The sequence below is a fragment of the Paroedura picta genome, chromosome 13 (genome assembly GCF_049243985.1).
Source record: "Paroedura picta isolate Pp20150507F chromosome 13, Ppicta_v3.0, whole genome shotgun sequence".
NCBI classification, from domain to species: Eukaryota; Metazoa; Chordata; class Lepidosauria; order Squamata; family Gekkonidae; genus Paroedura; species Paroedura picta.
The window spans coordinates 41,830,016-41,853,592 of record NC_135381.1 but is presented as its reverse complement, the minus strand read 5'-3'; the positions used below and the strand labels follow the sequence as shown (position 1 = coordinate 41,853,592).

Genomic DNA, 23,577 nt, shown 5'->3' with positions numbered 1-23,577 from the left:
ACTCACCCCTTTAAAAAAAACAACAACGTAGCTCCACCTCCTCTCGGTAGCTCGACGTCTCTTCTTGACTGTGATTGGAGGAGCCTCTCGGACTCTTACACGGTCATTGGCAAACTGCCCTGCTACTACTATTAATCCCGCCCCCTTTTTTTTTTACTCTCCTAGACGCAAAGTTCCCGCCTCCCGTCTCTTTCCGTGCGTGAGGCCGCGATTGGGCCACGCTCAAGACCCTCCCCTTACTATCTTTTCTCGCGCACGCAGACGGACAGCCAGAGACAACCGCTCCTGTCCACTTCGCTTCCCATTGGCTGAGCCGCGCGCCGCTCAATCTCGCCGGACAGCAGCCCCCGCCCGCCCGCCCCAGGATTGGGCCACGGGGGAAGCGGCCTTCGCGTCCTATTGGCCCCGTCGCGCCGGCTCCTCCATTCTTAGACTTTACTCTCCACACACGGCTCCGCCCCCCGCGCGGGGCGAAGCGCCGCCCGGCCGCGCGCGCCCCTCCCCCGCCCGCGAAGGGTCACGTGATGTTTTCGCCGTGGTGCCGCGGCGGCTGCCTGCCTGTGTGAGGGAGCGGGAGACCGCGAGTGGGTGGGTGGGCGCTCGTTCGCTCGCCCCGAGGAGGCCCCGCGCGCCCTTCGCCGCCCTGCGGCCACCCATGTCCAGCCGGGCCTGGGGGACACTTGCATTGTGAGGGCGGCTGCCCGGGGCCCTGCACGATGGCGAGTGGGACGGCCGGTGCCGACGGGGAAGGTTCCTGCCCGGCGCTGGACGCCAGAGACGGGGCTGCGACTCCCCACACCGGCCCCGCCGCCGACGGCCAGGGAGGCGACGCGACCAGGCTTGCTGTGGCTGTTCCCGCTGAGGAGGACCAGGAGCTGGCCGAGAGCTCCCCCGTCGCGCCCCCCGCTCAGCCCCCCCATCCCCTGATGCTGCTGCTGAGGAGATCCCCCAGCACCTCCCTCTGCCTGGTCCAAGAAGAAGATGCTGCCCTGACCGCTGACGGCGCTGCGGGGCGAAGCGGACCCGTCCCTGGGGGCCGGGGTGTTCCTTCTGCAGCTTCTGGACGGGGAGCCCCCCCTGCGCCAACGGCCAGCACCCCCGGGACCTCATCGGGAGAGGATGTGCGGAAATGCGGCTACCTGAGGAAGCAGAAGCATGGCCACAAGCGCTACTTTGTGCTGCGGGCGGAAAGTCACCTGGCCCCGGCCAGGTTGGAGTACTACGACAGTGAGAAGAAATTCAAGAGCAGCTTGAGGGCGGCGGTGGGGAATGTGACCGTCTGCTGCCCCCCTCCCAAGCGGGTAATCCCTCTCTACCAGTGCTTCACCGTCAGCAGGAGGGCAGATGCCAAGCACAAGCACATCATTGCCCTGTATACCAAGGATGAGTATTTTGCTATGTTGGCTGAGAACGAGGCAGAGCAGGAGGGCTGGTATCAGGCAATCAGTGAGCTTATGAGTCAGAGCAAGAGGGGGTTCTTGGAGCAGGAAGACCAGGCTGATCAGCTGCTAGATGATGATGATGAGCATTATGGAACGGCTCTTAGGCCAGGCACTGTGTTCAAGGAAGTCTGGCAAGTCAATGTGAAGCCTAAGGGACTGGGGCAGACAAAGAACTTGACTGGGGTGTACAGGTTGTGCCTCTCTAGTAAGTCCATCCACCTTGTCAAACTGAATTCTGAGGTACCTTCTGTCCACTTACAGCTGATGAACATCCGTCGGTGTGGGCATTCGGAAAATTTCTTTTTCATTGAGGTGGGCAGGTCTGCATCCATTGGGCCGGGTGAGCTGTGGATGCAAGTGGATGATTCAGTGGTTGCTCAGAATATGCATGAAACTTTCCTAGAAACCATGAAAGCCTTGAAAGCTTTTTCTGAGTTCAGACCTCGTAGCAAGAGCCAGTCATCTGGTGGTGGTAGCAGTACTAACCCCATTTCATTCATCACTACCAGGAGGCACCTAGGCAACCTACCACCCAGCCAGACAGGCTTACAGAGAAGATCCAGAACTGAAAGTGTTACTGGAGGGACTCCTCCCACCACCAAGAACAGTAATTCTTATCGATTCAGAACTTCTAGTGAAGGAGAGGGTACGATGACCAGACCATTTAGGTCAGTGACTGGGAGTCTCATTCATTTGAATACAGCACGGATGAATTTAGGACGACAAGAAGGGAGTGGACGATATGTTAGAGCAGCATTTACCTCTTCCTATCATGCCAGGTCTGCCTCTCTGCCAGTATCTCATTTTCCTTCCACTACTAGCCCCATCAGCGTTTCTTCAAGTAGCGGCCATGGATCTGCTTCAGATACTCTTGTAAGGCCTTCCAGTTCATCTGTCTGTGGTTCCCCAAGTGATGGAGGCTTTATTTCTTCGGATGAATATGGTTCCAGCCCTGGAGACTTCCGTTACTTTCGTGTGAGGAGTAATACTCCAGATTCTTTGGGTAATACGCCACCTATTCGAGAGGAGAACTGTTTAAGTGAGTACATGTCTATGAGCAAACAGCAATTGGATAACGGCTCCAGAGATGATATCCGGCAAGCTGAAAAATGCATTAGAAAAAGAACTTACTCTTTAACAAAACCTGCTTCTACGCCAGCACAGCAGAAAACAGCCCAAAATGAAGCTTCCTTAGATGAGGACTCTGTTGGAAGCCATGGACATTTGCCCTGTTCTGAGTCGCCAAAACTTAAAGATAGTCCTGATCCAGAATATGGAGAGGCTCCCCTTGATTCTGGATATAATCAAAACAGGAATAAAGGCAGAGATGATGGATACATGCCTATGATGCCAGGAGTTGCATCGTCTCTTGCAAGCAACAATGATTATCTACCAATGACTCCTAAAAACACATCTGTACCAAAACAGATAAACAATTCTTGGTCATCATCTCAGGCTGATTCCAGAGGATACATGATGATGTTTCCCAGAACTGTCTCTTCACCAGTCAGAAGTCCTTTGACTGGATTTAATTCTAAAAGTGGTACTGACAAGCTGGCAAACAATGAGTATATGGATATGTCGCCTGGAAACTCAGCTGCTCCAAAGCTACCAAGTGATCCAAATTACATGCACACCAGTGCTAGTTCAAAAGGTTTTGGCTCTTACTTTTCTCTCCCACGAAGCTTTAAGAGTTTATCAGGACAAAATGGTGAGCATAATGAATATGTTCCAATGTCGTCACCTGGGAAATTATTGTATGGAGTCTCTGAAAATGGTAAAAGTGCCAATGAAGTTCTGACTAATGGCCTTTCCAAGTCATCATCCATCATAAAAGCTTCAGATGAAGGCCTTACGCAGACCAGGGTTACTAGGCCTACAAGACTTCCACTAGGTACTAGAGGTAGTAACACTATACCAAGAATGTATGACCGTACAATTCCACTGGAGCCATCAAGTCCTGGTGAATATATAAACATAGACTTTGGTGAAAAAGCAAGTAATACGCCATACTCTCTATCTGCAGAAGGATCTCCATCATCTCTTGGCTCCAATAGTGACCACAGGCAGTCTCCACTGTCTGACTACATGAGTGTCGATCTGGATGTTCAGTCACCAAAAGCAGCAAAAGAACGGTCTAGTTCCTTAGACATTTCAGTTTATGCAAGCTCTAGTATCCCTAGAAACCAGCCTGATGCTAATTATACTAGGCTCTCATTTGGTACTGCTTGCGTTAGTGCAGCAAGTGGTAGGATTGATGACTACACTGAGATGACCTTCAGCATGGCAGCAACACCACCTGGGCCATTTGCCTCAGAAAGCAAAAATGGCTTGAAGATGGATAGCCCTCCTTCCATCGTTAACCGATTGTGCATTGTTGACCAATATGCTGGTAACAGTGACTTCCCTGTTCCTAGCCCTGAACCTCCAGTGGTCCCTAAAGTCATTCGTGCTGACCCGCAAGGAAGGAGGCGACATAGCTCCGAAACTTTCTCTTCTGCTGCCACTGTGACCACTTCCTCCTCTCTCTTTACTGACAGTAGTAAAAGGCACAGCTCTGCCTCTTTTGACAATGTATGGTTGAAACCTGAAGAACACATTTCAGACAGCCATGAAAGCAAGATGTCCAGAGATACGTCAACTGGATTTCAGAATGGCTTAAACTATATAGCTCTGAATTTACGAGAGAATTCTCTAAACTGTGAGGAGAGCCCTAGTACGCCCAATTGCCATCTCCAAAATGGTACTTTGAATCTGGAAAGTGGAGTATATGTAAGCATAGACTTCAGCAGATCAGATGGCCTGAAGTGCAACGCTGCAAGAAAAGGTTGGTAACTTTTATAAGTGCCACTTTGGTGCGTGTAGAACTTTAATTTATGTGTCTTGTACTATGGGTTTTTAAAACTGGAAAAATCAAAAATGTAGTCCACAATTTTCATTGTATAGTAGTTTCTGACCAAATGCAATCCAGATCCAAGAGTCCGGCTGTAGTTAACTTATTTTTGTTTTAACTTGGATATTTTAGTATACTGACTCGGATTTATTGGTTTGGGTGATAGAGTAATGGGGCTATTTATAATATACTTATAGTTTGTTTGAATAGTTGATTGCCAACTTTGGGATCCTTGTATTACTTCCCAGCATTGTAATAAAGCAACCATTGTAATAAAGCAACAGGCAACCATTTATTTGTATCTGGTTACATTAATAGTCATTAAAGAGTCTCAGCAAAAAAGATTCCCTACAGAGTCTTGGGGAATAAAACTTCCTGTCCTTCTGTAGCAGTCACAATGTCTGCTTTTTTTCTGTATTGGAGATTAACACTTTTATATCTTATCAGAGCCAAGGACAGTATGGCATATGCTGGACAACTTAATACATCTTCTTTACATAGAATTATTTTTATTAAAAAAATATGAAGACTGACACATCTGTGTTAGATTGGACTAGGTCTGCATTATGAATCTAATCGGTTTGAATACTGGATTAATTGTCATGGTTTTCAGCACAGGGACCTATAGTCTGTGAGGAGCCTGTCTTCGTCAGACTAAGCTAGTAGTAGTAGTACTTCGGAAGACTTGAAGGCTTGTTCTCTTTGGTGTTTGAAATTCTTGGTTTAGTTCTCAGTTGCGTTTTCTTTCTTTAAAATAAGTTTTCTGCTTGGGGTACCATAAATCAGGGGTAGTCAACCTGTGGTCCTCCAGATGTCCATGGACTACAATTCCTATGAGCCCCTGCCAGCATTTGCATTTGCTGGCAGGGGCTCATGGGAATTGTAGTCCATGGACATCTGGAGGACCACAGGTTGACTACACCTGCCATAAATGAAGAATTGTTAAGCTTGGTGTAGCAGTCAAAACATTCTGCCATACTTAGTAGCGCTCTGGCCTCTTTGTGTCAAGTTTTTTTTATATCCAATTGTGTGTCTTAACCTAAAGTAATGTCTTCAGATACCTAATCCATATCTCTTCGCTAATATTAATTCTTACAGTGATCTATTTCTTTTTTGACTTTTGTGTTTATAGTAAGAGAAAGTAGTTCAGTCCATTCCTGTCAGTGTCATTATACCAAAATTGGACTCTGATTTTGTTTTTGTTGTGCTGCTTCAGACCAACACGGCCACCCACTTGAATCTAGTGTCATGAGAGAAACCAAACTGCTCAGCTGCTGTTTTGTCTTAGTAATGTGCCTTTTGGGCCAGGAGTGTGCTACAACATCCTAACTTCTGCTTATCCTTGCCACATATTCCTTATCCCTTCAAACATGGATGTGCAAAAATATTACTGGGCTCTGATAAGCTGGGTGAAATGCTGATTCAGAGCTTCTGGGTATGCTTTAACTGTCTGCATTTATTTGTAAGCTTGTCTGGGGTTTCCATGCTTTCTGATCCTTTTGGATCCTTTTGGAATATAATTAAATACAAATCAACCTGTATGCATTGATTAGGGCAGGGAGGGCCAAACTGTGGGTCTCTAGATTTCTATGGATTACAATTACCGTGAGCCACTTCTAGCACCATGCTGGCAGGGGCTCATGGTAATTGTAGTCCATGGACATCTGGGGAACTACAGTTTGACCACCCCTGGCTTAGGGCTTTTATTCATTTATATTTATATTCTGCCCTCCCTAGTGGCTCAGGGCAGCTTACATTGAAACTGTCATAATGTCATTATAACATTTTGATTTGAACACATGCCATTTTCTTAACAGTAAGAACAATTAATTTGAAAACCATATGGATTCCCTATGTTGTTGGTTCCCCAAGTGTAACAGTTCTCAGAAGAGATTTTCTAAATTACTGAACAACAATCAATTTCCTTTACAAAAATAAACTTAATTTATAAAAGTTAGAAGTGGTGAAGATCTGTACTAGTTTTAGTTTTCTTGTAAGGTGATTTGCCCTGTAGTATTTGAGCCTCTTGTGGCGCAGAGTAGTAAGCAGCAAAAATGCTGTCTGAAGCTGTCTGTCCATGAGGCTGGGAGTTTGATCCCAGCAGCCGGCTCAAAGTTGACTCAGCCTTCCATCCTTCCGAGGTCGGTAAAGTGAGTACCCAGCTTGCTGGGGGGTAAAACGGTAATGACTGGGGAAGGCACTGGCAAGGCCACCCTGTATTGAGTCTGCCATGAAAATGCCGGAGGGCGTCACCCCAAGGGTCAGACATGATTCGATGCTTGCACAGGGGATACCTTTACCTTTACTTGACCTTTTAAACTTTGGGCACTCTCCCCCACATTTCAAAACCCTCTGTCAGCATCGTTGTTCAAACAGAAAAGGATTAATGCTAGTGTTTGCAGATAAGCATTTGATAGCATATAACAAACTTGTGTTGCCTTAGTGGAGGTTTATACTATGGAAAAGTTGTTAAATATGAGTGTGAGCTCATAACTATTTGTTACCTTTTCCAATTTTTTTTAAAATTGAACATATAATATGCTGCATGTTCATTCACAGTCCTAAACAGAGAAATCCATGCTTAACTTCAATGACTCTGTGTTGGGATTGGTCCTGATGTGTTTGTTAATTTTCATCTGCCTTTTGTAGCTAATCATTATAGCCAAAGAAAATCAATTCTCAGAGGCCAAAGTGAGTTGAAAGTTTTGAAAAACTTTTGAACTCTACCAGCAAAACTTTGCAATCTGCATTTTATACTGTGGGATAGCTGGATGCATTGTATGACATATAGTGAAATGCATCATGTCAGAATAAGGCCTTGCCTGTCCCGATATTGCTGCATTCTCAGAATAAAATTTTATTAGTCTTAAAAGTGCCACCGGACTTAAACTTTTATTTTGAGTTCTGTAATTTTTACCTTCCTGCTGTCCTCATGCAAGAAGCATTCTTCACTTATTCCCAGTCAATCCTCTGTTTTAAGAATCTCATTTGAGAAAGTTCCAAACAAAAATGTACAGGTATGGAACTGTGACTTGAAGCATCTCCAAAGTGTTGCTGAGGCATAAAGTGTTTGAATCTGGGCTTAGAACTCTGATCTTCAAGTCATTCTTGAGGAACTCATTTTGATTTGCCAAGCCCCATCAGGGTCTCGTAATTGTTTGTTTGTTTAAAATTGGAACTGGTGACTGCCCAGTGCAAAGCTTCAATAAGATTTGTTCCCAATAAAACTCAAAAATCTTACATGCAGCAATTTAATGCTGTTGACACAAGTAGCAGTTTTTAAGGTAGAACACCTGAAGTTAAATGCCAGGACTTCCTCATCTGACTGCTACTACAAAAGCTTCTGCTTTACCTACGGCTAGATAAGTTGTAGGGACTTCTGCTTAGGTCAGATGGTCGTTCTTTCTCCATCCAGACATTTTATGAATGGGAAAAGCATTACTTCATATAACGGAACTATTGCGGCTGCGTAGTAAAATGATATAGAGTCTATAGCATATAGAATCTGACTTCCTTGGCGGTATAGATATCAAATAAATAAAACTAAGAATTGAGTTGGTTCCTGCAAAAGATTTCTGCAGTTAGAAATTATTTCTTTTTGTGGAAAGGGATTTTCTCATTTCCCACTGCAGCCCAAAAGTTGACCTAAAATGCTGATTCTAGGGGATAGTGGGGAGAGGGTTGGGGGGGGGGGGAGACAAGCAGATCTGCTTTTAGCCACTCGCCAGGGGTTGCTATGAACAGAGCAGAAATTCAGTTGATTTTGTTATTCATCTGGAGCTCTGCATGCGGGGAAGCAGTTTTGGGGTGGAGATGCTGTGGAAAGCCATTGGTCAGCAGAAGGGTTCGACATTGATTTGTTTGTTTATTTAGATTTTTATACCACCCTTCCCTACGGCTCTGGGCAGTTTATGTAAAACATTGTAGAACATTTACATAGAACAATATCAATATAACAGATAACAATAGCATACCAACTAGAACAGCATTTCAACAAATAATAATATTGACAATCCCTAGGTAGGTTTGACCTCTCAGTCTGGGGGGGACGGGACCTGTAGATGTTTTGAGTCAGTCTGCCTCAAGAAAATGCCAGGTGGAGGAGCTCCCTTTTGCAGGCCCTGCGGAATTGCAGGAGTTCAGGCAGGGACCTGATCTCTTCAGGGAGCTCAATCCACCCGGTGGGGGCCAGGACTGAAAAGGCCCTGGCCCTTGTTGAGGTCTGATGTGCCTCTTTAGGGCCAGGGACCCGCAGCCAGAGGTGGCGGAGTGTAAGAGTATTTTGGGGGTATAGGCAGGGAGGCGGTCTCTCAGATACACTGGGCCCAGACCGCGTATGACCTTAAAGGTGATTACCAAAACCTTAAGCTTAATCCGGAATTCATCTGGGAGCCAGCCTTGTTCTTGGAGTACCAGCCCTGGGTACATGCGGTCTGGGCCCTGGGTATTTGAGGGATTCCCTGTCTGACTACCCCCCCCCCCCAAGAGCACTATGTTCTACAAATTCAAACAAGCTGGTGATCCCTGGGCCAAGAGAAGCATGTCTGGTCATGACCAGAGCCAGGGGTTTCTCTGTTTCCCCAGCTGGTGGAATGAGCTCCCAGAAGATATCAGAGTCCTGCCGGATCTAAAACAATTCTACAGAGCCTGTCAAATAGAGCTCTTCTACCAAGCTTTCGGTCAAGGCCAAGGAAACAGCACCAGCAACAAGAACCGCCAGAAGGCCCTCCCATCACAAACTGCCCAGCAGAAGCTCAGAATGACTCCTGGTCTGGCAATACTTTCAGAAAGTACCTGAACCACACATGTGCAGTTAACAGTTATACAGTTACAAAGTTGTCAGTTATAATGTTAGAAATGTTATGAGTTCAGAATTATAAAGCTGTATTGAATCTTCACTGTAAACCACCCTGAGCTGGAATGGGAGGGCAGTCTAAAAATGTAGTAAATAATAAATACGCTCCCCTTTTCCTGTGTTTCTCAGTTCCAGTGCGACCCCTTCCTCCTGTAGTAGTTTTTCTGTAACACATATGTCTGCTGGAAGTGTGGACTTGAATGTAAGGTTGCTCAGTTTCACTTAATGAATCACTGATGCAAAGCTTTCAAAAGCATCAACTCCCCAAATGTTTGGCTTTTGTCCATATTGTTTTACCTAAACTAATGAAGCTTTCAAAAACAACTTGGGGGAGAATGGAGAGAAATATATAAAAGTATCTTCATACTTTCAAGATCTGATTCAGACTCTTTGCAAGTGTAACATAAGTGAACATAATCTGAAAAAAGAACTGAAAGTTAACCCTCTAATTATGTGCTACTTAGAAATCTAAAAATAGCTTAATATTAAGACTGGGGAAATGTACGGAGAAGAGGAGGAGGCAGCAAAGTTCATTGCTCTCAAATTGTTTAATGACACATTTCCCTCTGCAAAATTAAGTGTAAATTTTGATGTATCTTTTTGGCAATATGTTTTTATGCATAATAAATACTGTGTTTTCACTTTATGCTGCTGTGAACTTCCTTTTGGCCTTGCCCTGGGATGGTTCCCTACTGTTTCTCATATAAGCTGTCTTGACCTGGAATAGAATCATAGAATCATAGAGTTGGAAGGGGACCTCTTGAGTCATCTAGTCCAATCCCCTGCACCATGCAGGACACTCAAAATCATATCGTTCATCCACTGTAACCTTTCACCCCCTTGAACCTTCACAAAATCAGCCTTTCCGTCAGATGGCTACACAGTCTCTGTTTCCAAATTTCCAAAGATGAAGAACCCACCACCTCCTGAGGAAACCTGTTCCCTTGAGAAACCGCTCTGTCAGGAACTTCTTCCGGAAGTTTAGATGGAATTTATTTTGAATTAATTTCATCCCATTGGTTCTGGTCCATCCCCTCCGGGGCAAGAGAGAACAATTCTGCTCCATCCTCTATATGGCACCATTTTAAATACTTGAAGATGGTTATCAGATCCCCTCTCAGTTGTGTTCTCTCCAGGCTAAACAGACCAAGCTCCCCCAACCTTCCCTCATACACCTTGGTCTCCAAACCCCTCACCATCTTTGTCTTCCTTCTCTGGACCTGAATTGCAGCTGTGCCTAGGAATGCCAAATATCACTTCACCTGCAACTTTAGAGCCAGCTGAAGAACAGATTTACACAATATGAATTGATTCTGGGGTTTTTGTTTTTGTTTTTTAAGGTTGCATTGTTGGAGAGTTAGCTTAAACCAAAATAATTATCTAGTAGACTTCAGGGTGGTGATGCTGATCTAAGGTTCTTGACGCTAGTGTTAAATTGATCATCCCACTTGTCATTCCGCCCTGCAAAGGCTAAGAACTGAACCTGTTGACTGGTTTATTGATTGGTGTTAGAAGATGCAGCACACTGCTGGAAGGGATGCCATGTCATTCCTTGCCTATTGGATGTTCCTTTTCTGCTGCTTAAGAACAACAGACGCAGATGGCTTTCTCTGCCATTGGTTGAAACTATTTGGGCAAACTACACCCTAAAAGTGTTATTTTGTGGTCTGGTATGCTTGTCTCCTTGAAGTGATCAGTTCTACAGTACTGGTAGAGATTGATGCTGGATTGTGGCCTTTTATGATGTGAACATAACTGAAGACATTCAAAACACAGTTTATTGCTAGGATAACTTTTAGAGCAGATCTCAGCAACTGCAGGGATTTTAAACAAAAAATACTTGTGGCTAGGTGCAACTGGGATATTTCTGGGCTCCTCAGTGAGCTGGTGGCTGGAATTTATCTAGCCTTGTTTTAGCTCATCTCCGTAAATCCAGTAGTAATGCTGTATTGAAAAAGAGAAAGGGAAAGATTATTCCTTAGTGAAGGAGGCATTGGCTTCACAGCTGCCTAAAGAAGAAGAAAAAAGTCCTGTCCCTTTAATAAAGGGCTAATGGGATATTATTCACCTTCATGCCATGAAAATGTTCAGCTACCCATTTCCACCTATTAAGGCTGTATTAAAGGGATAGACCATTCTTCTCCAAGCCTGTTGACAACTCTGCTTAGGACCATGACAGTAATTTTAATTTATACAACTAATCTATGGCATTCCTTTGCTGCAGGAGGTGTAGAGGAAGAAGGGGGGGGGAGTGTGAGAGAGAAGGAGAAGTCTTCACTTCTGTTCATCCTAAAACTCTAGTGACTCTTCCTTAAATGGTTTGTGTGACCCAGCCTTCTCAGCTCACCCTGCTGTTGTTGCTTTTCCTCTCTCTTTGGTCACATGTAGCTTTATTAGCCATTTTGAAGGCAACCTAATTATCACCTTTGCATTGTTCATGTAAAACAGAAATGTTTGGTTTTGAGGAGCAAAGCGGCATTTGCAGGACTGAGGGAGAGCTGGCAAATGGTTCTGTCACCTGTGAGTTTCCATTCGCTTTCTCATGGCCAGGCTTCTTTGCCTTCAGCATATGGTCCAGTGGTTAAAAACGGTGGCTTCCGATCTGGTGAGCCAGATTTGATTCCCTGCTTCTCCTCCACATGCAGCTTGCTGGGTGACTTTGGGCTTGTCACAGCCCTGATAATGCTGCTCTCACAGAACAGTAACATGAGGGCTCTCTCAGCCCCACCTCCCTCACAGGGTGTTTGTTGTTGGCAGAGGAAGGGAAGGAGCTGCTTTGAGACTCCTTCGGGCAGTGAAAAGCTGGGTATAAAACCCAACTCTTCTTCTTCCTCTTCTTCAGCAGGTGTCTAACTTGAGGAAATCCAGCAGATTGAGCTAGCCATGTAGTGGGGAAACAGACAAAATCCCTTTCCAAATACACAGTTCTAACAATCCAGAGCTGCCGCATTGCCAAAAAAGGAGGCAAAAGATTGCTCACCTGTCTATCTGAACTGTCATCCAATTCCAGAGTTCACAGACAAATCTGGTTTTTCCTGCATGTTTCAAAAACATCCATTATCTTTGCCCCTCAGATACCTGGTTTTCAGCTGGCAGGACATGTGTCATATAGAGCAACTTTCAAACTCAATCCTTGCTTACCTTGTAGGACAGCTCTTTCCTGTATTTGCTGGTGTGCCTTTCAGTGAGGGTCAGAACAGAAGGTGAGTCTACAAAGGGCCTGTAGCCAGTGGCAATACAAGGCAAGGAGAGAGGAACTTGGTAGCAGACTGAAGTTATAGGGTTGAAACAAATGTAATGAGTGGCTATAGGGGAAGCTATAGGCAAGACTGTAGTAAGACTGTAATTCTGCAATTTCAAGGAATTGAAAAGAAGAACTTGTTTTTTATGCTCCACTTTTCACTCCCCAAAGAAGTTCCAAAGTGGCTTACAAACACTTTTCCCTTCCTGTCCCTCCAACAGGCACCCTGTGCAGTAGGTAGATCTGAGGGAGCTCTAAGAGAACTGTCCTGCCAGAACAGCTCTAAGAAATGTGACTAGCCTAAGGTCCCCCAGCTGGTTCTCCAGATAAGATTCTGCTTCTCTCAACCACGTCACCACGTGGCTCTAACCACCACACCACACTGGCAGACAAACAGCCACATTGCACATTCTGGGAAAAACAAAAACTTGGAGATCTGACCCATTTGGAACTCTAGCAAAAGTCTTTTAATTGGAGCCAAATTTTATTTTTGCCATATGAGGGCTGTCTGCCGGTAGTGTTTGAACTTCGCTGTCTTATTTGTTTTCCTGGTCAGCAGGAGAGACTAGAGCAGTGAGCGAAGAGGCTGACAGAAATACATGTTGATGGAGAGGTCAGCCAATCAGAAGTTTTCTTCCAGTGGCATCATTTCACTTGGCATTTTTGTTCACAGGTGTTTTTATGTCGTGCAGTGGAACTCTGGCTAACTTAATTAACTTTGCTGTTTCAAACTTTGGTTCAGGCCTAAAACTCCGGTAGGCCTCAAACTTGTGTCTTTGTAAAACTTTGTGATCCCAATTAACTGTAGATTGAACTGGCCTTGAGGCTCTGTGCACCTGCAGCCTTGAAGCCAGAGACCTCCTTGGAGCATATGAAGATAAGCAGTCTCTTCTTCCAGTTGTTGCCAATTAGTGTTTTTTAGAAACTGAGCCTGATGCCAGGATGGGTCACCATGAAGATCTTTTTTCCTGCTAAACCCCTGATTGGTCATTAACCCTGTTGCCATTCTCATATTCAGCATATCATTGGCCCTAATATTGATTGGCACAAGAAACTGATTGGTTCTAAATATTCAGCCCCAAGTGGGATTTTATAATAAGGAATTCCACTTTGTGTATTGCTTTGTCTTACCCGTCTTGTCTCCTGACCACTTGTTTTGCTGGAACATTTTTCCATTTGGATTCTGTGGGTCTGATCATCTGAAACTCTGCGTATGCTCTTTGAACTTTGCAAACCAGCTTGTAACCTTTGCTTGTGAGTATAACATGTTAGATATACTAAATAACTTTTTGTGTGTTCATTCATTACTAATATTAACTCTGTTTTTGTGCACATTTAATAAAATCAAAATATATTTTTAATTTTGTCTGGCTCTTGAGCATGTATAAAGGAACCCCCTAGTGTCTTCTTTGTCATTTTACTATCGTGTTTTATTGAGGCTTCTGTGTTCTGGACAGGAGTGAGATACCTTGTTAATTCTCTGATAGACCCCAAAACTGCTTCAGGGTTTTGGGTAGCTAGGGAACAGTTCAGAGGTGGTGGCAATCTACCTTGCAAGAAGGGCAGGATAGCCAACCTTTCTGGTTTGTATTTGGGGATGACCTCTCATAACGTGGTAACTGCACCATCTCAGTAATGATGGAGGGTATTTGTTTCTGGGTCTTGTTCACCTGAACGAATGCATTCGACCCTTGTATATGCTAGGCACACAGAGGATACATATTTATTTCCTTGCCTTTCTCCCCAATACGGATTCAAAAGCGACTTAAAGACTAAAACCCCATATTATGAAATGCCCTCCCCCAGCCTTTTAGGGGCTGCCAAGGACTTTTGAATTCATTCATTTCTCAAGACCACATTTCACGAAGAAAGGCTGATATGAGGTGGGAATGGCAGTTATGTAGGAGAGCCATTCCACAGTGAAGCTGAGCTAAAAACTAAGGATATTGACCAAGGATAATAAGACAGAACACATTAAGCTGTTTTACACGAAGTCCTGGATTGCCTTTTGGGAGTAGGAACTGCTAGATGTTCCCCGAGATCTTCATGCAGTGTATAATTAATACAAAGATTTAAGTCCCTTACAATCCTTAATTCATCCTCATACTTGTACTGTCACATTAGTTCGATTTTATAGATGACACTGCTTAGAGTAATCTGCCAATTACCGATTGTTCTTCATATGGACATATAAGCTCCAAAAGCTGGAGGCCAGGTTGGAAGAAAGCATGCTCCTCCAATGTAGGGTACTCAGACACCACCAATGGAGAAGATAAGGCTGCTGCACCGGCTTGAGACATACAGCAAATGTGGGCCATGTGTAATCACACATCCTTAGCAGAGTACAAAATGTAGAGTGGGAATCCACCACCTTTCCTCCACTGTGTCTTCAGAGGCTGGCTGCTGCTTCCACAAGGCTAGGCAGGAACCCAGAGGATGCTGTTTCCAGCAGAGTGAAGACAGTGGGTGTGTGGCGGGTTCTCTACCCTTCCCTCTCTCACTCCTTGGAGAAACAGTGACCAGGCTTTGAAGGTGTGTGGTAGAAGCAGAATAACTTTGTGCATGGCAACCCCTCTGTCAAGTCTGGTTGTGAAGGGGCATAAATAACAGGCTGTGTGCCGTTTACCGGACCACGGTGACAGCAGAAGAGTTACGGTTTCAGTGGGGCTGTTAATATGTCATCATTTCAACATAAGTGATGAAAAGCTATTGCTATAGAGACAAACAAACTAAGTTTTGGTGCATAGTGGAAGAAATGGGGCGTTGCGGATGGTATTACTCGAGTCTTTCCACCTTCATGTGTGCACTCGCTGCCGCTGGAGCTGGATAGATACCAGAGGGGAAGCGGAGAGATGGGCAGGGGCCTTGATGGTGGCTATATCTGTGACTGGGTTGAATTGTGGGGAGTCAGCAGTCTTACCTTGGTCAGTGATCAGTGACAAAGACCATTTTTGCATGAGTCATTTTCCTTGGTTGACCCTCTGCTTGTTCATGGGGTTTATTTGGGCTTCCTCATGACATCGCCTCCCCCCCCCCCCGTGCCTTCCCCAGGACTGGCCCGACTCTACCTGGCCGTTTCCCCGCAGTAAGGGAATTCCCTTTTTTTATTGTGGGTGACACTGCCTTAGAGTAATTAAACCTTGTGATGTTAATATTAGTAGACCCCTACACATTTGGATATTATGTGACCAATTTGGGATTGAACTACATAAACCAAGATATTATAAGAGACTAAGTTATTTTCAACAATCATAAAAATACTATTAGAGAAGATTGAGTTATTACAATATTGGGAATATCACGGATGAAGATATCAAAAATGGACTATACCCGGGAATCCGTTTTGAACATTAAATCACTTTGCCATCGCCAGCTTTTTAAATTTTATTTATTTTATTTTTTTATTTATATAATATATACCGCCCTCCCCCGAAGGCTCAGGGCGGTTTACAGGGAACAGGAAACAGATACAGATAAAAGCTTGAGACTTTTTTCTTCTGCTTGATTACGACTGAAGGGTCTTCACCTGTCCCAATCATATTCTGCAAGATGGAGCAACGTCCGGGGTTTCTTGAAGCCTGAAGAATGTTTCAGGGGATTTCTCAACAGTAAAAAAGTTGAGAAAGGCTGCTTTACATGATGTCCACATAAGAAGGCTGTGGTCTCTCCTAGAGTTGATTACAGTAATTTTTATTGTCATAAAGCTATTATCTCTTTGACATTTTACGGAAAACGTTGGCTTAGGGGGTGCCTGTGTGCAGTACATCAGGGGTAGTCAACCTGTGGTCCTCCAGATGTCCATGGACTACAATTCCTATGAGCCCCTGCCAGCGTTTGCATTTGCTGGCAGGGGCTCATGGGAATTGTAGTCCATGAACATCTGGAGGACCACAGGTTGACTACCCCTGCAGTACATGACAGCTGCCCAGTTCTTGAGGAAACTGATTATGGTATTGAAGTGTGCTTCTCTGATAAGGAGAGAAGCTGCCCATTCAGAGAATTTGCATTGTTAGCTTGTGGTAGTTATTGGAACTGATTACTGTCTTTGATAACAAAAGTGTGTGTTTTGCTGCTTTTTAATCTGGATTATTCATTGTGAGTGTACCAAAGTATAAGCTGCTAAAGAATTGATACGCATTTAATGTAAAGAATGTTCACCAAGTTTCTAAATTAAATTCCGTGAATAGGTCGGAGTTTGCATTTATATCAAGTTCAGGTAATATTCATTTTACCTACTAATCAGGTTAGTGGGAAGGGGAAAACAATTCACTTCTTCCCATGAAGTTTTAACTCCCTTCCTTTGATCTGCTAATTGCAGATACGTAGTTCCATTTACTGCATGTAAAGAAGCATCCTTATAATTAAGTTGTGAGAGGAAATTTTTTTAGCATTGTATCAGTGTACGTTTCGCCACTCAAAGGCGCAATCTGGTTTTTGAGTGTATGTGCAAAAACAAAACAAAGACTTGAGCGCACTTAACCAGGGCCAGACAGCAAACAGATAAATGGCACAGATAGCATTGGCTGCAGCTGGGAAAAATGTGATCAGAGCTTTTATCTCACCCGTCTGCCAAAGAGTTCCATGTGCTTTACATGGTTCCCTTCTCCTGTGGCTCTCCTTACAGTGGTCCACAGCAGAAGTAGACACAGCTGAGAAAGTGACAGGTCCCACTTCATCCAGCAAACTTTGTGGTAGAGGAGAGATCTCCAGTTCTTGATGAACATTCTAACCCAGGCCTTCTCAACCAGGGTTTCATAAAAAACTGGGGTTTCTTGACAGTCCTAGAAGGGTTTCCTCAATGAGTGGGAGTGTATGTGTGTGTGTGTGTGTGTCTGTGTATTTACTACATGTAAATATATATATATAATATATAAATATATATGTACCATTGTAAACTGTCCAGAGTAAAGAATGGGCGGTATAAAAATCCAAATAAATAAATAAATTTGGCAGACTGGAAAAGATCCCGCAGAAGAAAAGTAAGCTTACTTTTGGGGTCCAAACAAAGAGCTGGACATAAAGATTCTGGATTGGTCTCATGAGAATGTCACACATTCTCTTCACCAAGTGCAAAAAGCCAAGCTGGTCTTTTTCGGTTCTTGTGCTAAAAAAAATATTTTTTTTCCCTCCTCCAGACTGATGGCATCACCATGGAAACCACGGAAACCATGGTGAGAAGAGCAAGCTTTACAGATGGTTTGTATCCAAAGCTGTGCGGTGCTTTTGGAAGCAAAGCCCATCTTCAGCCACCTCCCTTCACCTCCACCTTCATGGACATCCTTTGGAATAGTTTTCTTCATGGCGTGGCTGTTGAGTCTACGATTGTGCTGACCTGGATGAACACTCTCATCGATGAGCTTTGACAGAGGGTTTCTTCACCCCCTCAGACATATCTGTCTAGATGACAATGCGAATGCAGGAGTGGAGATGGCTCAGTTTCTTGTACGACTACTTCGGCTCTTTCCCCGTCGATTTCTGTTTTTGACAACTCATGATTAGTGTCTGAAAAATCTAGCTAATATGGGGGGGTTGCATTTTTTTCTAGTACTTGAAATGAATTGCTCACATTAGAAAAGGTTTGGAATTATTGTTTTGTGGGGGTCGGGGACAGTTCTAAAATCTATTGGGAGGGGCAGGGAAGGATAGCTTGTGAACTGGGGATGTGCACTTGGGCTCAGCCTGGCCTCCTTGGTGATCCCCAAAGCCCAAGGCAGCACATAGGAGACCAGCGCCATGGCCAGGCCGAGCCCAAGTGCACATCCCTGTTGTGAACCTCTGTTCCTCGGCATACTTAACTTGCAGGTCTCATGAGAATCAATTTAGGCTTGCAAGCAAGTTCCAATGCAAATCTCATTTCCCGCCCCCCCCCCCCCATTCAGCAGATTGCCAGCAAATTTTTCTGTCCTCTGCATTTCTCTCTCCCGTCCCATCCCCAGTGCTCATTCTGTTTGGTGCATGCCTTTTGCCCGGTGCGTGGTGCCAGAGAAGGCAACCATTTACGCTCTCCCTGTCCAGGCAGGGGAAAGGAGAGAGAAGCCACTGCTGTTCTCCACAGTTACAGCCGTTTTTTTCAGGGAAGCTCTTGTGCTGAAGGATAAGCAGAATCTTTACAAATGTAGCAATAGCTGCTCCAAACAGAATTGGGGTGGGGGGCTTCTTGTGTACTCTCCCGGAGAAACCATCAAGTTAGTAAAAGTTACAGATCTTGCACGAGGGTAGAAATCCCACTAACTATAGTGGGTCATTTCCACCTAAACACACAGCAGAGTAGCCCCTCCGAGGCCCGTCACTGTGGCTCCCTTCTCAGAGACCGCAAGCCATGCTTTCCTTGTGGCGAGGCTTCATGCTGCAGGCATCAGTCAGTGTAAGATCTGGGCTCCAAGGGAGAGGACTGATACTCATGGGATTCCTTTAAAAAATCTTGTTTGTTTAAATCAAATATTTATAACCGAGAATATCTGGAATAAGTAGAACTGAAGAACTGGTTCTATCCGATCATAGCTATCTTTTCTGTTACATCTCCCTGCGTAGTTATTTGTTAATTATAAAAGGGAGGGGTTGGGTTTTTTTTTAAAGTTCAAATGGAAAATGCAGACTCTGTATATTTCCCTGCATTATAATGTTGATATGCTAGAGAGCTTTTGTAGAGAGAATCCTCTTAAAACAATGTTCCCTTTTATTTGTTTTTCTATTCAAAATGGGGGGGGGGGAGAATCCATAACTAAACATGTCCTATATTTATGCCTAATGAAGGGGGGGGCGTTTTCTTTTTCTAGTGGGTGTTTAAAATCAGAAACTGAAAATTGTAGGCAGGCTCCAGGTGCCGCTCTTTGTGGTCTGATGTCACTAACGAGCAAGACACTAGTCGGTACATATAGTCTATACTTATATTTAGAAGCACTGATAACGGAAGTTGAAAGCGGTACACAAATCCTCAGGCACCACACAGCTGGTATTCCTCTGCATGGTATATTGTACAGGTATGGAGCCAGGGTTGTCTCACCTTCGAACAGCTGGCCTTTTTGGAGATACTAGACAGGTTTGCATAACAAATTCTACCCTGCTGTCAGTTTTGATGGTCATTCGTGTGTACTGGAATCTATCTTTCTTTGTTAGTCATAACGTTCACGTCGCACATCTTTATTGGTAACTTTTGGCAAACGTAGTTGGCATCCATGTGATGATGCAGGGCCTGATAATCGGAAGGTAGAGGCTCCTGTAGGGTTTAAAAGCACAGGTGTAGTTCCTGAATTTAGAAAAGTAAGGTCTTCAAGAATACAGTTAACTAGTTGCTGCTAAACAGATTTTAACTTAAAAAAGGGAGAGAGAGAGAGGCCACTTTTCTAGCCACAAAATAACCTTGCCATAAATGTTTTGTTCGGGATCTATAAATTAATAATGCAATAGGTACTGCCTTTTTTTTTTTTTAAAGAAAAAAGCTTTACATATTTTTTATTTGAAAAGTAAAATTTGGGTGGTAGTTCAAAAAGATAAATTGAGAGGGGGGGTTATTAAATGTTACATTCTTTACATATTAGGTCCTGAGGCTGAGGAGGTACAATATACAGCACTGATTTTTGATACGCCGAAAAAATAAGCAAATGGGTAACCTCAACTCTACAGGTACAAATACTAACAGGCACAGCATAAGAAATATGCAATTTCTTTGTCTTAGTTTACAGCAACTAACTTATTCAGTATTGTGCTGGAAGGCGATTTTTCCCCAACTATGTAAAACATTTCACTCTGTGGGCAAACTTCCAGCACCCGTGGATGCTGCTGTATAGTATGGGTGGGGGACGGGGACAACCAAGGAGGGAACAATGTTTGTCCTGTAAATTTAATTTGATATTTGGACAGTTATTGTCTGTACAAACGAAAACATACGTGGTTGAAATTGTTCATTATATTTGCAATTTCTGCTTCACTGATCTGTTTTAAAGTTTCGAGCTGATTGATACGGCTGTGTCTTCCATTGTAAATATTGTTACATTGGGGTTTTTTTCCATGGTAAAACGCAGCACATTTGTGATTTGGGGAGACTGGCTTGAAGCTCTGTATAGTGTTTATATTTATCTCAATTGGCTTTCCATAGAGCTACTTGCAGTAAATGTGTTCATGATAGTTGCGTATTGGAGTCGTTTTTTAAAACAGCTGACCTATATTGTGGGGTTTAACTTAACTTAATGCTAATGTGTCCCACATAATATATTTCTGGTAAGGCCTAGGAGGAGGAGCGTGTCTCATCTCTTAAGTGCCACTCAACTCTTAAGACCCACTCAGGAAGGCTGTCCTGCCCCTGAGTGCCGCCTCCTCCAAGTGTCTGTTCAGTGGCCAGCTAATCGTCTTCTGTCATAGAATCACAGAATCATAGAGTTGGAAGGGGCCATACAGGCCATCTAGTCCAACCCCCTGCTCAACGCAGGATCAGCCCAAAGCATCCTAAAGCATCCAAGAAAAGTGTGTATCCAACCTTTGCTTGAAGACTGCCAGTGAAGGGGAGCTCACTACCTCCTTAGGCAGCCTATTCCACTGCTGAACTACTGTGAATTTTTTTTTCCTGATATCTAGCCTATATCGTTGTACTTGTACTTTAAACCCATTACTGCGTGCCCTTTCCTCTGCAGCCAATGGGAACAGCATCCTGCCCTCCTCCAAGTGACAACCTTTCAAATACTTAAAGAAGGCTATCATGTCCCCTCTCAACCTCCTTTTCTCCAAGCTGAACATTCCCAAGTGCCTCAACCTATCTTCTTAGGGCTTGGTCCCTTGGCCCCAGATCATCTTCGTCGCTCTCCTCTGTACCCTTTCAATTTTATGTATGTCCTTGACGCGAGGCTTCTAGAACTGCACACAGTACTCCAGGTGTGGTCTGACCAGTGCCGTGTACAATGGGACTATGACATCTTGTGATTTTTATGTGATTCCCCTGTTGATACAGCCCAAAATGGCATTCGCCTTTTTTACCGCTGCATCACACTGCCTGCTCATGTTTAGCTTACAATCCACAAGTACCCCAAGGTCTTGTCTGACAGGACCTGTTGGTTGGTCTGACAGGACCTGTTGGAGACAAATCCATTCTGACTTCCTTGTCCTCCAGATGTTTGCAGATCGCTCCCTTTAATATCTGCTCCATTATCTTCCCCACAACAGAGGTCAGACTCACTGGTCTTTAGTTTCCTTGGTTTCCTCCCTTTTTTGAAGATTGGAATAACATTTGCTCTCTTCCAGTCCAGGACATCTCGAGTCCTTAAAGAGGTCCCGAAGATGATAGACAAGGGTTCTGCAAGTTCTCCGGAAAGTTCTTTGAGCACTCTTGGATGCATTTTACCCGGCCCAGGGGATTTGAACACATCCAGTGAAGCTAAATGCCTCTCAACAACCTCTCTCTCCATGTCAACCTGCCACCCAGACACTATCCCTTGGCTACTGTCATCTCTAGATGTACCTAAACCCTTTGACCTGTGGGAAAAAACAAATGACATATAGGCGCTGAGCCTTTCTGCTTTCTCTGCATCCTCCGTTACAGTTTGTCCATCTGCACCCAACAGTGAGCCTATTGCCTCCTTTCCTTTACGTTTGCTCCTCACATAATTGAAAAATCTTGTTACAGTGGGCTTCCCTGGCCAATCTTAGCTCACTCTCAGCCTTGGCCTTTCTGATGATGGTCCTGCCCCTGCTGGTGAGTTCCCTAACAGCTGCCTGCAGCCTTTTCAGGTCCTGGAGAAGGGGAGAGGCTGTCCACAGAGTTCTTCCTCTCCACCTCCCAATCTAGCACGCGTTGTATTCCTGGATGCAACAGGCTTGGCCCCTAGTAATTAATAATATCCATGACGTGGATGTCCCAGGTCATTTCATCAGGTCTCAGAAGTTAAGCAGGGTCAGCCCCGGTTAGCACTCGGGAGACTGCCAAGAAAGTCCAAGGTTGCTCCACAGAGGCAGGGAAGGGCAATCCAACTCTGTAGCTCTCTTGGCTTGAAACATTTATGGGTTTGCTATAAGTTAGCTGTGACTTGATGGCACATTTTACCCCACTTCCACTAATGGCAGTGGTGGGCAGCTTTGTTTCTTGATTCATTAACTGTAGACCGTATTCATTACATTGTCACTGGCTTCTAATGAAGCCTACGAAGGGATGCTGGTTGGTTGATGCTTGGTTCAGAGGTGCATCAGTATTCACAGGAGAATGCTGGGGACCTGCAACTCTGAGTTGTGGCTGCTTCTGCAGCCTAGAAGGTATATTTCTGAATTTCCAACAAACCCAGCCATTATACAGCTATGCTTAGTGACTTAGTAGACAGTCACTAAATCAGACACCTCAGAAGCTGCTATGCAGCAGCTCTGGCATCTCTGGCAGAGAAAGGACTTGTACCACCAATTGCTTTTACTTTGGCATGCAAACTGTGTGCCGCGGAGCCATGGTTTACTCATGGCAAAGAGTTCTATTGTTCAAAGTAGAGCTAGGGATGTGCGGTTTGGCTCGGTTCGGCTGCCTCGGTGATTGCCTTCCCCATGAGTGACAGCAGCAGCATAAAGACACAACGTAAAACATTAAATTGAGAGGAAACGGCAGCAATAGACATGACTCTTGTTCATTCTAATAAGACTTTTGGGTTCCCTGCTTGAAGATGGCATGGATTTCAATTCAGGAGTATAAATTTTTTGCAGAGTGAACAAGCAGTGCCTCCCACCTCCTCAGTCTAAGATGTGAACCCAAGAATGATCTGATAAGCTTTAGTCAATGTGCCTAACTCTGCAGGAAACTTCTGATTTTAAGTGGACCGAACCCGAATGAGATGTTTTAAAAAGAGGATGGGAAAGTACAGAAGCCGGGGCAGAGAGGGGTGGGGGTGGGACCTCTATGTTTGGGGATGGCGTCAAAGATCAGCCTCGTGGGCAGCTTTCCTACATCTCAGCACTCCAGACAACCCAGTCGGTCAGTGTTCCATACGGATTTTGCAACTGCCCTCTCAAAGGCAAGCGGGTGGTAAATTATCACGGCAAGCTCCGGCACAAACTGCTCAATCCAGTAGTAAGAAAGTTCTCGTATTGATCCACAACGAGGCTTACTGCTGGAGACAGATGCAGGTGGGTGTCCGTGTTGGTCAGAAGCAGCAGAACCAAGTCTTGAGTGCAAGTGCAAAAT

The 23,577-nt window shown here is 44.5% G+C and overlaps 1 protein-coding gene across 1 annotated transcript; it reads left to right on the top strand.

Annotated features, from left to right (window-relative positions):
• Positions 1-439: 439 nt before the first annotated feature.
• IRS4 (insulin receptor substrate 4) lies at positions 440-20,555 on the top strand. Its single transcript, XM_077309288.1, has 2 exons — positions 440-4,269; positions 17,567-20,555. Exons 1-2 carry the CDS (start codon positions 717-719, stop codon positions 17,569-17,571), a joined length of 3,558 nt encoding a protein of 1,185 aa, XP_077165403.1. The 5' UTR covers positions 440-716; the 3' UTR covers positions 17,572-20,555.
• The last annotated feature ends 3,022 nt before the right edge of the window (positions 20,556-23,577 follow it).